This window comes from Anastrepha ludens, chromosome 6, assembly GCF_028408465.1.
Source record: "Anastrepha ludens isolate Willacy chromosome 6, idAnaLude1.1, whole genome shotgun sequence".
Lineage (NCBI taxonomy): Eukaryota > Metazoa > Arthropoda > Insecta > Diptera > Tephritidae > Anastrepha > Anastrepha ludens.
In genome coordinates, this window is record NC_071502.1 from 34763435 (window position 1) to 34784882 (window position 21448).

The following is a 21448-nucleotide window of genomic DNA, read 5'->3' on the forward strand; positions in this document are numbered from 1 at the left end:
GCTTTTACAATAAGAATAACAGCAAACCTTCTATCTCTGAGGAGCGATAAGGTGTAGTTGAACTTTTCAATCTCAACACGTAATATCTGACGAGTTCCGTTGCTATCGAACTGATCAAATATACTTAATATACAATTAAAATTTTAATGGAAGTGGTAATTTATGGTATGAAGAATACATGATATATGGGCATTTAAGTGTTAGAACTAATATCCCTTGAAATCCTGCTGCAGCTTAAGCTTTGAAATTTAGGAAATAAATTGACAGAATTTTGAAATAATCATACAGAACCTGTCAAAAATATAACTAATACCTTTTATTGACATTTAGTTGGTACATACGAATTATTGAATAAATTTTTCAATGGGTTTTTGAAACAGGGTTTTCTAAAATAAATTGTGTGCTTGAGCAACTCTGCTGGTTGGTTACAACCTTGCGTTGGTGTCGCCATTTGCAATTCATTTCGCTTGCATTTCGTAGTAGCTACATTTTCTGTCGTCTAGTTGTGGAGAAAACCGCTTGTTCCATTATTTCTTAATTTTATTTGCAATCGTCCATCTAAATAATATAAATTATTGGATTAAACTTCTTGTACATTATTGCAAGAGCTTAAAGTGCTAAATATCGATATTAGGTGAAGGCGAGACTTAATTTACCGGAGAACACATATTCTGTGGGTAAGTGATGAAAATGTGGTAGAAAATGGGCGGTAGAATAGAATGGTGCTGTTATAGAATAAAATTTGGTGATATAAAGAAAGCTTCAAGTTTTTGCATAAATTGTGTTCAAGTGCGATTAATCGGCAGAAAATTCGTTCATAAAACGTTTAAAATATTCTGTGTAAAAATTGCTGAGCAACCCCTCATAATCCCAGTCTAGAAAAATGTGGTTTGCAAGCGCGGTTAAAGCAACGTTAAGTTAACCAACATTGATTTCGATAAATGTAGATAGATTTACTTTAGGCTATGTATGTATCCATATCTGTATATAGCAGCTAGATTATATATGTATATATTTTTTCGAACTTTGTTATTCATTATTTAACTATTACATAGTATATTTAGTAAGAATGAACTGTGAATACGAATTCGTTTATGCAGGTAATTATTTAAGAAATATATTACATCGTTTTGTTATGCTTGCACTATGCCACTATTACTACTACGATATGGAAAAAGAACAAATAGCCGGTTGTCTGTGAAAATGTGATGGCATGATGATGATGTTTCGTGACTCGTAATACTACTGTACAAATCCATTGATGTTACCCCTCTGCCAACCGGCTTTGTCTTAGGATATCTGTAACAAAAATAATTTACATTTTTCCCTTAAAATATGTATGTATGCATATATGCAAGTGCGTCATTTTTGATTTTTTATTGATTAATTATAAAAATGCATGAACAAGACAATAATTCGCGGCATTATAAACGAAAAAAAAATATTAATTTCGACAGTGACATAACTATTTTAGCCGCCTTGTCAAATATAATAAACCTCAACCAAGATCATAGACCGGGATGAATAATGATAAAATATTGGGAGCACAAATCGTGAAAAGCAATGAGGTAGATAAGCTTATTAGCTGCTACAACAACAAGTTTTGGTTGCTATATTTGGAATTATGTTACACTAACTTTTTTATATTTATATTAGAGCGTGCTTGTTAATTCTTTATTTTTTAGGCGATAGTTTTGTGTGTACTTTGTTTTAATAAAATTAACGAACTATCGTACTACCGAGTAAAGCGTGGTAAACACGAGGAACATTGTTTCAATCTTAAGTTACAAAGTCAATATTACGCGTGTAGGGATGCAGAACAGTACATATGGCTGCAATCGTACAAACAGAGATTTGGATAATTTTTTTTTGCCACCTAGAAAGAGCTTTGGATGGTCAATAATGATCAATAAAAACAAATTATAAACAAATAGATTCAAACGATTTTTTAGTTCAGCAGGTGATGACAGTTTTAGTTCCGTTAGTAAATTAATATGTGAGAATTCATTTCTTTTCAAGTTAAATTCTAAAGACCATATTATTGTTCTTGTAGCAACATAAACATTCCGCATACATGTACGGGGAACGCTGCTGAAGTGACAGTCCTTGGCCGGATATAAATCAGGGTCGTTTCGGTAACGCAAAACCGACTGCCGTAGGAACGAGATACGTTAACTATACATATACCATATTCTCTTACTTTTTGGTTCAATATATTCCTTTTCCAAATATTCATCAATAATGTTCTCGAAAATTTTTTTTTGCGCTCATTATAATTATATTCAATCGGTTTAAATTTGTATCAATTAAACTTGTTGAGCTGCCAATTAGTTTAAGTGTAGTCCCAAATACTTTCACTACTAAAGGGTTTTTCAAATGGCGCGGGTCGATTTTGGCTGTGGCAGCCATTTTGTTTTGGTGACATCTGTCAAATCTTTTGTTTATTATTCAGTTGTTTATGCCAAATTATCATGGCAAGTTACACGATTGAACAGCACGTTCAAATGATAAAACTTTATTATCAAAATGAGTGTTCATTAACGCAAACGTTACGCGCATTGCGCCCATTTTTCGGTAGGCGTGGTGGCCGTTCCAATTTATTATGGCCCATATTGAACCATATGGACCTAGACGACATGTGGTTCCAGCAGGACGGCGCTACGTGCCACACAGCAAACGCCACGATTGACATTGTGCATGCATACCCGCCCTTATTGAAAAACCCTTTATATTTTTGGTCAAGTATTGACGAAAGTAATTGAACGTTTGTGGCCTATCACCACAACCTCCAACAGATAAAATGTGTCGTACACGATTGGAGAGATTTAAATGGGGTGATTTAGATGTGAGAGACGGTAACGTTTTCGGCGGCCGAAAAAATTTGAATATTCATACTACTAAATGATTGCTGGGGAAACCAACCAATGAGATCGGTATCGGCGACAGAGACAAGTAATCTGAAAAATGCAAAGAAACCGATAAGGACACGATCGCATGATTTTCCAGCAACGTACTTGCGTGAGTCATGGACGATAGTTGTGGTTTCAATATACCTGTTTCGAAAATTTCCGCCGAAAAACAAAGCAGGAGCCGCCATTATGGGCGTTAAAGCTTAAGGGGGGAAGCTGGTCTAGAGCGCAAAAAATGGGCATATTTTATGAATTTATTTTGACTCAACAAAGGAATCAATCGAAAATCTGTGAAATAGGTTTAATAATATAGCTTTCATGGTACAAATACAAAATTTTTCGTCTGAATTAATTTCAAAATGGCCGCTGTCCAGCAGTTCTCCTAAGGCGCCTTTTTTTCTAGTGGGTCCATTGCCGAAGACGTAAACTCCTTAATTTTTGTCCTGGATCAAAAAATAAAATTTTTTTAGTTTCTATATAACAACAGAAAGAGACGTACGTAGGATTTTTTCGATATTTTGTTTTTTCGCGAAATGGTGCACGTTTGAACAAAAAGTTACAATTTTCACTATAAAGAACGACATAAAATTGTTGATTAAAAAAAAAACTATGTAATATAAATAAAAAATCCTACGTACGTCTCCGGAGAAAGGTATTTCGAATGTATTGTCAAAATTTCGTAAGAATCGGTAAAGATTTGTTCGAGTTATGTCTTCGGCCAGTTTAAAAAAAGTGATTTCGAGAAAAACGCGTTTAAAGTTGTAAGTAGCGTTCGGGGCATACCTGCGAGGCACTGCCGTCGAATGAAAAATTTGGGCATTTAGACATTTTTGCTGGCATCCCTCATTTGGTATATTATTTCTAAGACCCTAAAGCACCTTTTAAGACAAAAAAAATTTTTTTCGATTTTTTCAAAATTCTAGACCAGCTTCCCCCCTTAATAAAATATCATACTACGGTTCACTTTACTAATACAAACCTCGGAATAACTTCTCGTATTTGTATATAATGGGTGCACAATCGTTCAATTTCATTTAGCTTTTGTAAAAGATTGCTGTTGTAAAATATGTATATAAAAAATTCCAGACACCTGATATAATTTTTTTCGAAGTAACTCATGCAAACTTGTGAAAATTCGGTTGGTGTTGAAATGCTTGTGCTCGTGTTTTTTTTTTCAGATCTATTTAGAAAGAGAATAGTATTTGTTCACTTAGGTCCGAAATAGAAAATGACAACACGCATCATGTAAAATTTTTGGTTTTACTACATTTAGATTATTGATCAAAATTTTATCATTTTCGAGACGTTTTTTTCACGTATACACTTATACCTAAACATTTCTACTCTTCGCTAAAAACTTAAGCTCATTTATTTCGAACACCGGCAGCGCATATTAAGAGATATGCTCATATTTTTGTCAGTTATTACTTCCGCACTGCTTTTGCAACATTTTTGTCATACCTCCGTTCGCTCCGAATGCCCTTTTACGACATTCATCGGGAGACTCTCGCTGCTCGATGGTCATCATCGGAGTCCAACCACCACCACCTATTGCAAATGAAGCAGCTTCAGCTGCCTCTTGAGAGCTTCATTTATTTGGCACAATTATGTTCCGTACACTGTAACTGGGTTAAACGCCTCTTATCCAGAATCGACACTGGCATACTCGATATATCAAGGGTATATCAAAGTTTCTGGTACAACTTCAACCACCTACGTATTCAAGTGCCCCTTAAAACTTTCCCTCTTTTAACACCCTTCTCAGCAGCATGTTTCCTGGAAGTACCGTTAGATGAAATTGACACAATACACTTTGCCTTACTTCGCGAGCAAAAATACTGCTCATAAGTTGATGTACTATATAATCAGGCAAATAGGTATATACAGTGGTGGTCACGATTTTAGCACACTATACACAACCTTGACACTGTCCCACTTTCCTCTTGCTCATATTAAGCGCCATAAGACATTTAAGAAGGTAAAACAACGCCCACGACGCCGAAAGACAACAGCAAGGGAGGATTTACTAATATGCGAAGCCTCGCGAACAGACCCTTTAAGAGTTCTAATGCCTTAAAATTTCAAGTTTTATCGGAATATGGAATAAATGTTTCTGCCAAAACCATTAGAAGGCGTTTAAATGAAAACGGGTTGCGTGGGTGCATAGCTCAACACAAACCTTTGGTGTCAAAAAAAAAAATTTGGAGGCCAGGCTGAACTTTGCAAGGGAACATATCCATAAACCCATAAATTTCTGGAAAAATATTTTATAGAGCGATGAATCGAAGTTCTGTCGTCTCGGATCTGACGGGAAACAATATGTTTGGAGACCGCAAAATAAGGAACATGATCCTCGCTACTCATTAAAAACGGTGAAGCATGGTGGTGGAAGCGTCATGGTTTGGGCATCATTTTCCTGGCGAGGTGTTGGACCCATACACAAAATAGATTCGCGTATGGATCAATATGTTTACAAAAACATACTAACTGATGTCATGATTCCTTATGCGGAGGAAAATATGCCCTTAATATGGCGTTTCATGCATGACAATGATCCTAAGCACACTTCACGATTGGTGAAGAGTTGCTTGGAGGATCACAAAATTAGTGTTTTGAAGTGGCCAGCTCAATCACCGGATCTCAATCCGATTGAGAATTTATGGAATGATGTCGAGAAGCATATTCGAGCCGTGAAACCGAGGAATTTGAACGATTTGTGGTCGGAGATTAAGACTGCTTGGTATGGAATACCCCAGACGAGATGTGCTGCCCTAGTGGAAAGTCAACCACGCCGATGCGATGCTGTTCTCAAAAGTGGTGGATATCCAACTAAATATTAAGTTTTTCTTTCACTAATGTGTTGTTCTTTGAAAATAAATGAGAAATATCCATATGTGTGCTAAATTCGTGTCCTCCATTATTATAGGGTGCTTGTATTTAAACCAGTTTTAATAAGTAAGGAGAAAAAAACAAGGTTCTGATTATAAGGCCTCTCTTTCTCCTTTCTACAAAGACCCGCCAGGGATAAATATTGCCGCTAGATTATTTGAATATAAGCAATAAACGCAAAATGAATGTTACTGCATTATAGTGTGCTAAAATCGTGACCACCACTGTATATAATCTAGTACATAAAGCTTTGAATTTTTGGCTTGATTTTTATGTTTTTTTATGTCAACGAACAAATTTTGTGAATTTTTATTTTGCAATCTCAGTTCCCACACTATATCCTTTTTTCGATGTACAAAAATAAAAATAATATTACTGAAATCGTGCAAGGATTTTACATTGAATAGGTGTCCACAAAATTCTCATGTACGTTGTAGTACGGCGATATTTTTACGAAAATCGAAGTGACGATGAATACAGTATTAGGGCTGATTTACGTATCTATTTCGTTTCGAATATGCCCAAAAGTTTGGTCATTAGTATTAGCGTTGGGAACACATTTTTTTCTTATGCAGCTACATTGCATTCGTTAAAAATGCCATCTTGTCTATTCTTTTCAGAGCCTTCAAAGGTTGCAAAAGGCCTAAAGTTCGTCTAATAATCAAATCAGCGTCCAATCGCCAATTATGACCAGTAAGTACGCTGAATTACGCTTGAATGTGTTATTATTTGCATTTTTTAGTGCCAATTGTCAAGTAAATTACTTTCCGTTTGATTGTTTAATATGTTTTAACATTCGTGTGGTTATGCTATTTAATGAAAAATTTAAGTTATGTTTTTAAAAAAAGTTAAGTTTGCTTTCTTTCGTACGAAACTTAAATCATACGTGTTTTGGAGTTGTTGGAATATTGCACTTCGGTTCCTTATACGTACCGTAAAATTTTGTTTAAAGCATGCCCATTTTTAACCTGAGCCGCAAGGTTGTTGTTGTAGCAGCATAAACGTTCCCCATTCATATACGGGGAATGCTGCTGAAGTGATAGTCCTTGGTTGGATATAAATCCGGGTCGTTCCGGTTACATAGGACCGACTGTCGTGGGAGCGTAGTCGTAAGGTCGAGGAGATCGGCTAAACCTCAACAACCCTGTAAGCTCCAATTATATAATTACATACATATATATATAAGCCTGGATGACTAAGAATGATATGAAATGGTTCTGGCTTTACTTTGAAGCTGCATATTTTCGTGCCATGTATGAAGTAGCACAATGTGTTAAGCATGCCATTAAAATAGCCGTCTCGGTTTTGCTGGCAGTTCTTCAAGCCGTCGGTTCAATATGTGCGGCGTTATTCTGACCTATTTCGACCTAAAGCTTATCCGAAGTAGTTGGCTTGTTAATGTAGACTAATGAATTGACGTAGCTCCTCAGAAGAAAATCGAGGGTGTACAGTCGCATCATCTTGGCAGACAATTCATGAATGCTCGCCGTGGGATGACCCAGTCGTCAAATTTTTCTTTCACAACTTCGAGCGTTTCTTTCCTTGTATAGCATGTAACGGAACTCGTCGGAAAATATGATTTTGCGTTGTACTCACGCAGCAATTAAGTAGCATAGTATTTACCAAGCATGATGAAATATCATCCCTTACTGAATATTTTAACCACTGGATGCCATTGGTAACTTTGACAGCTGCTGAAACATTACAATTCGTAAACCTGTCATTACTAGCTGGGCACCCATTAGTTGATAAAAGAAAAAAAATCGATTTACAATTAACAGCCATGTATCTAAATAATAGTCTTAAGCATTTTCTATTTAGATATTTATAGGTCTGACCGAATGAATACGTTTTGCCCGTTGCAACGGGGTGTGTGCCTGCATGAAGTATAGTGGAGCGGCGAGCAAAGTGTAGAAAGAGCAATAAAACATTGAGCGAGGCGTCAAACGAACATAATTTAGTTAAAAATTTGCCGAGTTGAGCTGTATTTTGTTTTGTTAAAAATTGTATAGAAAATACCTTGAAAAGATGTTAAATAGAAAACAGCTCGGAGAATTTAATCAGCGTTTGTTAGCGAAGCTGTTTTCGATGTATACTTTTGGAAATAACTGGTTGCAGTCAAACCGAGACGAAATGTATTTATTCTGTCAGATCTATTCCATCGGAATTTATTGGTCTCTGTTTCACATTTCTTTTACCGTAAAGACGACTATGAACTATGAAGCTTCTCAAATGGTTGCAAAGCCGGGCTTAACCCTTACGAGCATGGTGGGAAGCCAGGTTCCCACCTTCTTTTTTCTCAACTTTTCTCTACAGATTTGATATTTATGAAAATGGGACCGAGAAAATTTATTTATATGATAATCCATATATCAAAGAATGTAACTGAAACTAAGAAAATTGTTTTGCGTGAATTTATAAACAATTACAGATAAACAAATTGAAAAAATCGTCTATTTTCAGGAAAAAATTCATTTTTCAACAAAGTACATAATGTATAAAGATGGGACATGATACTATAAGGTTTTTGGGGTTGCTGATTACGAATCTGAGGTCAGATTTGAGAAATTCAATATGGCGGATACAAAATGGCGGACATATTTTTTGAAAAATTGTTGGATACTCACCAAGTTTGATATTAGGGAGTTTTTGGGGTCGCTGATTACGAATTTTGGGTCAGATTTGAGAAATTCAAAATGGCGGACATATTTTTTGAAAACTTGTTGGATACCAAAAACTCCCTAATATCAAACTTGGTGAGTATCCAACAAGTTTTCAAAAAATATGTCCGCCATTTTGTATCCGCCATATTGAATTTCTCAAATCTGACTCAAGGTTCGTAATCAGCGACCCCAAAAACCCCCTAATGTCAAATTTGGTAAGTTTCCAAAAAAATTTTCAAAAAATAGGTCCGCCATTTTGTATCCGCCATATTGAATTTCTCAAATCTGACCTCAGATTCGTAATCAGCGACCCCTGAAACCCTTAAAATTACATGCAATCATAAAAGCGGTTGGTAAGTAAAATGTGTGCTTCAAAGGGTTAATGATAAGCAAGGGAATGATGAACTTGACTGCGAAGGCTCGATGCGAAGATCTTAATGTGTTATACTGGAAAGCGGCAAAGCAATTGATATTAAAGACAGAATTATTAGACCAGTTCTTTGAATTAATCAATGGTATAATAGGTATCTTCCATTCGCTACTTCTCTGTTCGCCATCTCTCTGATCGACTCACTTGACAAAAAATTTGCATGTGAAAGCAACAGCAGTGATAACAGGAATCCATATAATTTATATTATTTCAATTTCTTTATATATAAAATTAATTCGGTATTTCAGGGAATATTGTATTGAAGCATATTTGAAAAATGTATTATATATAAATTGATATTATTGATTTATTTTTCAAATAGGTAAACTTAATTTAAAAAAAAAAAAATAGAATAATATTTTTTCGGAGACTTGGGTCTAGGTAAGGGGTTGTGAAGGGGATAGGGTACAATGAGCTTTTAGGATTTACTCCATTCAGTGATTTTTACCTCAATTAACTCATTACTTGAGTAAATATTGAAATAATTCTAATTTACTATATTAGCTAGGATTCGGAAGTACGCAAGTTCGAAACCCCGTACACGAAACCAATTAATAGAAACAGTTTTTTTTAATAGCGATCGATCCTCTCCGAGTAAATGTCTGCCATGAAAAGGCATCTCATAGAAAACCTTCCACCGTTCCGAAGCGGCATAAAACTGTAGATGCCTCCATTTGTGAAAAATATCAAGACGCATACCATAAATCCCCACAAAAGTGTAAGCACCAATTATGTATTATCATTTCATAAGTTCATAAGCAATATATTTATTGTTAAGCGCGTTGATCCGATTTAGCTGATTAATTTTTGTAAATACGACCGACCACAGGCTGCGGCCCCAGTAAACTAGCCCTCTATAGTGCACCGTACCTCACCGTACCTCACCCTACTTCATCGATAGTTCTCATGCAGCTAAAAAAAATAATATCACTAAATCATTTTTGCCACATTAGTGACAACAAACATAATCGAAAATGAAAACATAAAATTTTCTCGATTTCCTTGGTATACAGCAATCACCTCTCACTGGCAATGGCAAACCTCCGAGTATTACTTCTTTGAAAAAGCTGTTGATAAAAAACCATCTACCGTTCGGAAGTGGCATAAAATTGTACAACATCAAGACCCATACCACAAATTTGAGAAGCTCTGTCAAACATCTAATAAAAGATGCGCACACTAATCATATACATATGCATCAATTCATACATACTTACAGACGGTCGTCAAAGTTATTCACATGTAGTACCCTGTGAAATCTGCCAACTTGTTTTATCTAATAAAATAATAATAAAATATGTTCTGTTTCATCACATATCGCAAATCGATAATAAATTTACCAAAAAACGTACTAAAGAAATAAAGTGCGAAATAAGTCGTATTCCAATGGGGCCAGACTTATTCACACAAAACATGATTTCAAACCGGCGTTGGTGTGGTGTCAAAAAGATACTCGAAATATAATTTACATAAAATAGGAAGCACAGAAGTGATTTAAAAGCAAATGAGAAGCATGTAGGAAAAACCGAAATATTTTGTTTGGTTAATTGTTATTTGACAGGAACAGGGCGAGGATTTATTAAAGGTCTCTTCTATTCGTCACTTCTCTGCTCGCTATGTTGTTGCTGTTGTAACAGCATAAACATTTCCCATACATACATATATTGGGAATGCCGCTGACAGTCCTTGGCCGGATATAAATCCGGGTCGTTCCGGTAACGTAGAACCGACTGTCGAGGGAACGTCTCTGCTCGCTATCTCCAACTCGGTTCATTTGACGAAAAATTTGCATGTGAAAGCAACGAAAAAGATATCCAGCAAGATTTTACGAATTTATGAACTGTATTGTGAGTTGCAACTCGAAAATGCGGCGAACGAATGGCGAAAATCAATTTTCGGCATCATCGGGGCGCATTTTCGCCTTCGCTTAATCGTATCTACCAAATTATTTTGACTTCTTTTCATTCGAACTGTGGATTTGTGATTGCATTGGTTGGTATTTAAAATGTTTTAAATATAGTTCACACATATTTAATTTACTAATTTTGAGCAATTGTTTTGAGTTTTATTGAAAAATGGTGGTTAATTTATTTATACTTACACTCTTACAAAAACAAAAAATATTTCCCTAAGTACCTACACTGACGACGGCATATCTATAGGATAAGAGTTATCTCTAACAAATCGACGTTGTGGTAGTAAATTAACCGTGACCTGCTTCCTTTAATGATCTTTGAAAATTCAAATCCATGGAATTAAGCATTTTTTAAATTTTTAATTTGTGATTTGTAGTTTGTGATTCTTTTATATTGTCACTTATTGCTTAGAATAATTTTGCGTTTGTAATGTCTAAATTGTCAGATTTGGATGAAGGCCTTTGTCAGGTAAATGCTTTTTTTTTGCTATACCAACAGCAAATACAAGCGAATGTGGATGTACTTATGGTTTTAAGTAGAATCCGAACGGTAAATGGTTTTTATAAGGAGCGTTTTCATGGCAGAAAAAGATAGCGGTCGCCCCCCCATTAGAAAAAAAACTTTGTCTATCAGTTTTGAGTTTCAGGCATTTCTGAATGGCTGCCAAGCACTAACCCATTCGGCTACGGCGTCCAGTTCATACTACATCAAAAAGCATATAGCGCAAAGCTTCAAACTTTCTAAAGAAATTTTCAAAATGTCATCAATTTTTTCAAAATTCTGGACTTGCAGTTTTATAACCCATCGAATTTTGGAATTTTCAAGTGACTCCAAATACTTTTTTTTAACATCGTCTATCAACGGCACTTTGTTTTGTAGCTACTTAAAACTTACACAGTGGGCGGGGATTTTTTGAGTAAGTTGTTTTTGTTGTTGAAGTGATAGTTTTCCGATATCTAAAATCCGTTTGGTGCACTTCACAAACAACTTATTAGGTGAGGTAAAGAATCCTCAAAGCTTTGTCTTATTATTTCGACGATTTACATAATTATAATTATCCTTATGCCAATGGTTCCAAACAGTTTTCTGACTTATCTCGATTCCCTGGGCTAAGGAATAAGTGCTCGGTCTTCCTTGTTATTTCAACATGTCATTTTAAATGAATTTAAATACATTGGCTAACTTTAATTACAATGTATGCCTTATACTTAAATTCTTTTCTTTCTTTTTTATTAATGCATGCGTGTTTTTGTAATTAGTAATTTGAAGTGCGCTGCAGTTGCAGTTACATATCCCATATTCAGTGGAAGATTTCAATGCTTTTAGGCGGACTGCGTAATTGCTTTGAAGTCAAATAGAACTGCTTTTTAATGACCGTAAGTCAAGTCGCATTCCACTTTGAGCAAAGCTATTCATATTAGCTTGTCTTGGCCAGGTATTAACAGTCCGTCATTGTAATTTTGTTGCCATGGAGATCGATGAATGAAATTTGAGCGAAAATGGTCAAACAATGGCATGCATTCACATTAGGTGTAGCGAGAGTTATTTTATGGGAAGATTTTGACCATGATGATAAGTACATACGTGTAGGTATGTATGTGTACATATGTCATAGCATACACTTTGTCAAAGGTCGCAAAATTTGGGCGTGGCTTCATGAAAAAATGTGATTAACTACATTTCTATAGAGAATGTGTATTGTATTCTGTCCAGCAAAGAAGTATAATGTGATGTACAATATGAAGCTTGCCAGTTGTGGAGAGAGGGCTGCGTGTCAGTCTTAAACTGAAAAAATAACTATTACAAATATGCACGTATGTATGTATATCTACATATGCATATATCTATGCAAATCAAAATTATACATATTCAAAACCCTTGGTGATCAGAGAAAGTGACAAAATGAAATTCTTGTAGATATATCATTTGAAAAATGTTCCGAAGCTCTAAGGGTTTGCTCTGAAATGCATGGCGGAAATGTTTTATTCGAATTGCAAAAGTGAATTGCTAGTACAATAATTACAGAAGCAAATTGTAGGTATAGCTAGCTTTAGCATTTTTTTGGCTTCAATCTTCCAGTTATGCCATTCTTTTTTATGTAGATCGAAATTACTTTGTTGGGTGTTGGGTGTATTACCCTGTAATAGGTGTACGCTGGTGATTATGGTGTTCCCAATACGGAGTCGTGTGTATGGGGTAATGTGGTTGGTGGGTACCGATGTTGGATAGGCAGGTTTTGAACGTTTAGGGTTGATGTTGGAATAATGGTGTTTGTAATAAGAACATTCACGAAGTAATTTAGTTAGCCTCTGTTCATGAATGAGTCGGTGTATGTCGCTAGGTAAGATGACTTCTGATGTGACTGTTGGTGTAATGGACATGTCTTTGGCCATTGTATCTGCCAGTGTAGGTATCCACATAATTTTGATGCTACTCCGATGGGTTATTAGTATGTTTGGTATATGTTATTTAATTATTCCCTTGGACAACGACGTACTTTGAACGGTTTTTAAGGTTGAAGGATTTGAACCGCAAAATCATTATCTTCTTTTATGATTTTTCCTATTTTAAATCATTTAGTGCCATTGGTTATTTAACTGATTTTTTCACCGAATTCCAACGGGCAGCTTTTATGTCTTTACGCTTCGCTGATAAATTTAGTGTACCAGGGGTCCTGAAAGGATGAAGCTTGGGTTTCCTACATTTGATAACTTTATTAGTCATGCTCCTATATCCACTTATGTTGCAATTTGCAATTTCACAAAATGTTAACAATCTGGCTATTAGGTGCTCTTAGTTTTTTTTATATTGAAGTTTAATTTTTTTTTATTTTCATTTTATATTATTTTTTGTTTAATTTTTTTTTATTTCTTTATATATATATTTTTATTTAAATTTTAATTAAAATCACGGGCTGAAAATTCACAAAATACCAGGGCATTCCACTGACTATAGACTATCGGTATTACGGCAGCTCTGGTTTTTTATGATTTCTATTGTATTTTTTTAAATTGTGTTGAATCATTCATGGTTTGAATCAATGGGCTTATATTTATTTTATCTTTTTCATTTGATTTTGCATATTTTTTATGTAGTCTTGAAAGTGTAGTAATTTTAGCGGGATTTTCTTGTTTTGTTTTTCTTTAGTAGTAGATGTTTATTTTTATTGTACTCGATAGGTCTACGCGACCTAATCGGGGAGTCATTTTGTGACTGAGGTGCTCTTGCTATCGCAACTTTTTGTTATCGATATGTTCCCCTTTTTATTTTGCTTCTCAAAAGCCAAACCAACAACAAAACTGCTCCGGATAGAGTTGCCCAATGCACATCAATAAGTAGCAGCAGTAGAACAAGAACAGCAATGGCGTGTAATTTGTTGTTGCTTGAATTCTCTAGGCAGCAAAAAAGTAAAAGGTAAACAACGTGAAAGGTAAATCGTACAATTTTTACGATAACCAAAATGGAAGCTCATATGTATGTTTAATTTCCTTTGAACAAATTATTTGGAATTTTCGTAGTTTTGTTTGGTAAAGGTTCCAATCTTTATTTAAGTGAGTCATAAAATTTATCTTCCCATTTTCATTCGCAGTAACAATTTTGATAGAAAAAAGGATGTTCTTAATTAAAAATAAATGTAAATTCCTTTTTAAAAAAAAAAAGTGCTAAACTATCTTAACCCTGGATCACTAAACATTAAACATTCGTCTAATAGAATACGCACGCCTACTGCTTGGCGAATTCGACAGTTCGACATATTCCCGTCACACCACCTCACTAAATGAATTTTCAAAAATATTTATATAGAAGTATTATAACACTTCTCTTCTTAATTTACACTCATTTGTGTGAAATAAAGAAAGAAAATATAAAAATATACCTCCTGAGGCTTCGCACTCTTGGTACTGCATTCTTAACAGATGTAACAAATATAAGACATCTAAAACTAACGAAGCTTTGTTCGTTTATAAAAGCCACCGAATGGTTTAAAAAGGAACTCGTAGTGTAAGGATAAGTTCCAGTGGTATCACAATGGATCTAGGACAGGTCTAAGAGACAGCCATCCTACCTACATACCTGCCTAACACTGTTTTAAGTCTAGTGATCCAGGGTTAAGTGAGAAGCGCTGTTTGCTCGTCCAACATAATAATCTGCAGGTTGAAGGAAACAAGCTAAAATCCAAAACTACTAATCCTGCAAAACAAAAAACATTAAACTGTGTTCCTCTGAAAAAGTATTATGCGTTATAGAGTTTAGACTATTTTGAGGCGAAGAATAGTTTGCCCGGCATTACTATTTCAATAGCCATAGCTTTTTTTTTTTTTTTGTAATAGATATAGTTTCATAAATTAAATAATCGGAATGGAGACTTAATATGTACTTATATGGGTTATGGAGACAAACAGAAAAAGTAATACTAATAATATCTATGGTTTCCTTTACCATAATTGCTTTAAAATAGACATGCTTCGTTTCTTGCTTAGTTTAGTGTCATGCATTTTTAACATCAGTCGTTTAACTTGGACGGTCATTTAAATAATTATCCAATTCTGAAGGAAGCAAACTGCTGTAGATTTTTACATTCTTATTTGTTTGTCTAACAAATTTTCCACAATTTGCTGAAATTCTCATGAGTGTACATACCTACATACACATAAGGTTTCCTATGAGTACAAAACATATTCATACATCTGCACATATTTATACACGTCATGCAAGAGCGTTGGCAGGTATATGATTTTTCTATAGTTACGCCTTGCAGAAACACGTTTCTGACTTGGTCTAAATTTTAAATATAAATAATGTGAAAACATCAGCTGATATTGACACAGCTAAGTGTTCACCACAACATACCAAGTTGCCGTTGAAATCACAAGCCACCAACGCTGTATAAAACGCTCATTAAATATTCACAACTAGAAATATCAACTTATTGCTCTATAGTTCCTTCAGAAGTTCTGTTTCGGCCTGCCCATTGTGCAATTAAAAATTCTCATAATTTGATTACGAAGCTCCTTGATGGGGCTAAATTTTCTAACAATTTCCATTTCTCTAAAAAGGGGTTGACCACAATAAATACAAAAATAAAATAAAAACCAAATGATACTGTCAATATTAAATGCAACTTTATTAATACCTGCTCCTGCGCTCGCAGTAATGGTGTATGCATTTACATACTTACATACACGCGAGAACATGCGTTCAAATTATACACAAATGCAGGTATTCAGAGGTTTTTGTTATGGCCTTTCTGGTCATTACATTGGTTGCGTGGTACCCGAACGTATAACTTCCCCTGTTTCTATATACCGGGGGAAGAATTTTTAATGATCTATTTATTTGTTAGATTTTTATTGGTCAGTCTGTGGTAGCATGCACATATTCTGTCTCGTGCGCTTAGCTGTCTGTCTATTTGCTGTATGTCACTGTTTTCTTATAATCATTGTCCACGTCGAATGTTCCCTCTCTGTCAATTTACTATTGCCGATCGGGTCTGAATTTTTGTACATGCATGTTTCTAGAGTCCGTGTCGATAGTAGTGGGAGTTAATAAGGGAAAGGACTCGCTGCTGATTGGCCGATTTCCGGTTGCATTTAATGGGCCGGCTTTTCGAAGCCAAGTATTGCACAAGCTTTTGCTAATAAATAAAGGCTTTTGTCTGGTTAAAACGCTAGTAGTTATAGACATTTCACTGGAAGTGGTCAAAGGCTTCCTGTTGGACTTTTCGTTTATTTGAGAACATATCTGTGAAAATTTGTGATAATTGTTTTAAGTGTTGTTTGTTAACTCTCTATTAAAAAAAATCATATACTTTGATCATTCCGACGTAAATCTATTTTATTATAAGGTAACCATTATTTGATTTTAAATAAGTACTGGAAAATTTGTTGAAGCGGTTGGGACGAAGTATTATTTCTATGTTACACAATGGACACAAAAAGGACACTGCAATCACAGAGGAAATTAATATTTCACCATTTTATTAAATTGAAACTTATGTGGTCTAGAACACTATATTTCCTGTTATACAAAAATATTTACTAGAAAGTCTTACCATGGTAATTTTTTTTTTTTGAATAATTGGAGAATAGGTCTATTTCAAGTTATGCTCTATTTTGTTTTTGTAATGTAGAATATTTAGCAATATATATATATACATAAGTACAGCTGTGAACATGAAAGTACCCTTCAAAAACTATTTTGTAAGTCATTTATTTCTTCCCAAAAATCGTACAAAAGAAAATTTCAATACCAAATACCTGCGAAGGGTTAAAGGATTTCAGATGTGTAGAGTTTATCTGAATAAATGAAATTTATTGGAGTTGTTACGTTTTTAAGCGTATAATGGAATGTTAATAACATTTTGCTCAGATTTAGGCGAAAATAGGTTTTTAATTTTTTTTTTTTTAATTTTGGTTAGTGGCATTTTTATTTATATTATTTTTCAATTTTGGTGTCATTTTCCTTGCCGAATTGTAAGATGATCCAAAAAGAATCTCATGAAGTCAGCCATACAAATTAAAAAGGAGGTGAACTTAAATGTTTTTGACATGACTGTACGTGGAATACTGCTGATAAGCAGCTCGCAGTCCTCGAAGAAAGCCACTCCTGATACCAAAACATAACATAAAACGTTTGGAATTTGCCTGAAAACATGCTAGCTGGACAGCTGACCTGGGACTTAATATTTTATAGACTAACGAGTCTAAAATAGTTTTGTACGAGGGCACGAGCTTACGACCATATGCTAGACCGACACCTGGCACCGAAAATCAGCCACAATGCACTCTAAAAACCATTAAGCATGGGGGCTCAGAAAAAATGGTATGGTGGATGTTTCTCATATTATGGCCGTGGAAATAATGCAGAATGTTATGTTACCGTATTACAGAGAGGCAATGATAATAGACTGTGTCCACAAGCAGTATGATGATTCTAAACCCACAAGTCTAAAGGCCAAGGATTGGTTTCGCGCAAATAAAATTATGGTTATGCACAATTCGATTCTATAGAAAATCTGTGGGGGGACTTCAAAAGAGCTGTACACAATGCCAACCCGAGTAACAATCAACAACTTTGGGAAATTGTTGAAGATGCGTGGCTAAAGATTCCGAAGCAACATTGTGAGTAATTAGCGGAATCACGCCATAGTGTTGCCGTAATAAAAAATTTGGGAAATTCAACTAAATATTAGTTTCAAATTTTTATCTGCAAACTTTGTCAATGCAGTTTCTTTTTAATTTTTTCATCAACTTGTTTAGAATGCGCTAATTATATAACCACTGCTATTTAAATATTAGCCCTGAATTTCTTTTTTTTGTTATACAAATTTTTGTTTTTCGTTATATAGAAGAATTGATTTAAATATGTGTTCAGTTAAAGAATATATAAAATTTTTTTTGGTACTGCTATTTTCGTGTTCGCAACTGTGTATGTATAAATCTTTCAAAATATTTATATGACGTAGCATTACATTAGAGGGAATTCTGAATTCAAATATTTAAAATCAGTAAAAAAATTGATTTGTTCACATCTCCGGTCCTGATTTTCACACAAATCTTATGATTGGTCGGTAATTTTCGCAAGATTCATTTAACATGCATCAGTCCCTTGTGTGAATTCGATAAGAACAGTCCTGCCTTTTGTGTGAAAAATGTGAAGTGCAATAATATTTTTTTTATTTGATAGAGTTTTTAGTTTTCAATGTATTTTGGTTTTTTTTTTGTTTTTTTTTGTGTTTTTTTTGTTGTTTTTTTTTGTTTTTTGTTTGTTTTTTTTTTTGTTTTTTTTTTTGTTTTTTTTTTATACTTTTTTATATTTACTTTTCTGTTTTTATTGCTTTGATTTTTTTATGTTGAGTCAAATTGACATTTTTTGGCAGGGACTTCTTCTTGATAGGCGCGATAACCGCATACGCGATTTTGGTCGAGTTTAACCAAGCGCGCCAGTCGTTTCTTTCTCGTGCTAATCGGCGCCGGTTGGAAAGACCAAGTGCAACCAAGTTCTGCACCTGATTTTTCCAACGCCTTCCTCTTCCTATTCTACCACCAGCTGCATACGTTTGGAATCAGCCAACGTAGTCGCTGGATCTTTATTCGCTGCACTATATCTATGTGATTCGGGACAACTAATCTAAAGTTTAAAATTTGTTCCAGACACTTAGGTTTGCGTCTTGTGATAATCAATCTATTTTATCTGATATATACATTATTTCGCGACGAAAATACCTTCAAATACGATTTTATTATATGCATTTATACGGCCAGTGCATACCAAAGCGATACGATACAGGAGACGATACTGCGTTACTACTGTGGTGCGACAGCGAGACAAACGCCGTTCATGACATTTAAGGTATGCCTTCATTTGATGAGCAAAAAAATTTGATTACAGCAAAAAACAGAAGCACTAATCATAGGAGAAAGTAGTGGGTGCACCCGTTTAACCCTTTGAAGCATGGTGGGAAGCCAGGTTCCCACCTTCTTTTTTCTCAACTTTTCTCTACAGATTTCATATTTATGAAAATGGGACCGAGAAAATTTATTTATATGATAATCCATATATCAAAGAATGTAACTGAAACTAAGAAAATTGTTTTGCGTGAATTTATAAACAATTACAGATAAACAAATTGAAAAAATCGTCTATTTTCAGGAAAAAATTCATTTTTCAACAAAGTACATAATGTATAAAGATGGGACATGATACTATAAGGTTTTTGGGGTTGCTGATTACGAATCTGAGGTCAGATTTGAGAAATTCAATATGGCGGACCCCGAAAACTCCCTAATATCAAACTTGGTGAGTATCCAACAAGTTTTCAAAAAATATGTCCGCCATTTTGTATCCGCCATATTGAATTTCTCAAATCTGACTCAAGGTTCGTAATCAGCGACCCCAAAAACCCCCTAATATCAAATTTGGTGAGTATCCAACAAGTTTTCAAAACATAGGTCCGCCATTTTGTATCCGCCATATTGAATTTCTCAAATCTGACCTCAGATTCGTAATCAGCGACCCCTGAAACCCTTAAAATTACATGCAATCATAAAAGCGGTTGGTAAGTAAAATGTGTGCTTCAAAGGGTTAACGTGAGCAACATGAAACCCAGTTCGGCGGTTTTTTCTCATGAAATTTCTCAACGCCCGGCCACTCCGGATTGTTTTTAATTAATCCAATAAACAAAATAGGCTTCTTCGTCCTCTGAAATGGTCCACACTCGGTTTATATCGCTTCTCGTTCAGCAAACTGTGGCTATGGGTGATAAACAGGCGATATATGCATGTTGTTGCAGTGTCGGTGTTGTACAAGGGTGCACTGACTTTATCGCTTCCATAATTTGCCATTCTCAGCTGTTAAACCTTAGTTATCGATATCGATAGTTCGCATGCAGCTAAAAAAAAAACACCCTTTATAAAGCTAGCCCAATCCAAATTTATTGAAGTAAAGAGATACAGAACGAAGTTCCAAGTTTGATAGGTTGTGTTGTGATAAGGTACACTGCCGTTTTTTTGTTCTTTCCAACAGTAAAACAAAAGTGGAAAAAAATCCAAAAGTTAACGTTTCAAAATTAACCGAACATACATGTAACAAGCACATAAAAAAGCGTGCCCATTAAAGAGCAATTGGAAGACCTCTGAACGAACAGTAACGGTTTTCGCAGTAGAACACCAAACAAAAATCCTCAATTTCTGGAAAACCCATAAATTCGCTGGGAATTCGCAAGTACATAAAGAAAAGGGGATGGAATTTTGGCAAAAAGCTTTGTTTACAGATGAGTCAAAGCTCAGGCAAACGTTTGTAGGGGGGAAAATTTTTGCTGCACTTAATCCGAAGGATTTAGTATCAACTATCAGCATGGCGACGGCAACGTAATAGTTTTGGGAGTTGTGTCGGAAGAATAATATTAATTGGGGGTAAAATGGATCGGTGCAAATACAAATCTTTACAGGAACAAAATTTGAAACTTTCGGTGGGTAATTTAGTGCTTGTGGCAGGTTGGATCTGTCAACAAGATAACGATCCAAATATGCCACAAATTGTCGCACTGCTTTATTCTGCACCAAGGCAATTAAACAACCGCAAAGAAAATTTAGTTGCCTCGATGTCATGTCGGTTTCAAGCAGTTATTGATGCTAATGAGGAGTTAACTAAATACTAAAAATTATCTAGGATTAAGTAAAGATTCCCAATTAAATTGATTTTTTTTGTGCTGTATGTAAATTTTTTACGCTGTTTTTGCGCTTTTTCCCTATAACTTTGTTATTTTATGTAATAAGAACAAGGGTTTTAAAAAAAACTTTATTATCACAATTTTTAGTAAAGTGTTCGGACTTTTAAACCTACGAAAATAAGGGGTGTATGTAGACTTAGGTTCATAATTGTATACGTTTTTAATTCACTTCCTTAATTTTTGCATAATTTTCCCGTTTTTACATAATTTAAGTAATTGAATATTAGATTGTTATTGCTAGGCAAATATTTTATACAAAGAAATTTCCCAAATGAATTTAAATTTTGTACTTCTATTTTCATTAATTGAGTTTGCTCGATTTCGAGAAATATGAAAATGAAAGAGATTATCCCTCTTGGCATCAACTTGGGAGAATTGTAAAGCTCTAAAAATATAATCTAATGATGATC

At 34.7% G+C, this 21448-nt stretch overlaps 1 protein-coding gene across 4 annotated transcripts in view; it reads left to right on the forward strand.

Annotated features, from left to right (window-relative positions):
- The first annotated feature begins 455 nt into the window (after nucleotides 1-455).
- The window catches only part of LOC128868876 (heterogeneous nuclear ribonucleoprotein K homolog), a 43519-nt gene continuing 22526 nt past the window's right edge, over nucleotides 456-21448 (forward strand). For 3 of the 4 annotated variants that reach the window (XR_008455169.1, XM_054111435.1, XM_054111433.1), the window contains exons 1-2: nucleotides 456-677; nucleotides 6419-6491. Coding sequence is in view for 2 of the 4 variants with exons in the window: in XM_054111435.1 (XP_053967410.1) it covers nucleotides 6485-6491 (7 nt within the window). In the remaining 2 variants the exon portion in view is untranslated. The remainder of the gene's footprint in view (nucleotides 678-6418; nucleotides 6492-21448) is intronic. The other variant, XM_054111434.1, reaches the window with a different exon arrangement.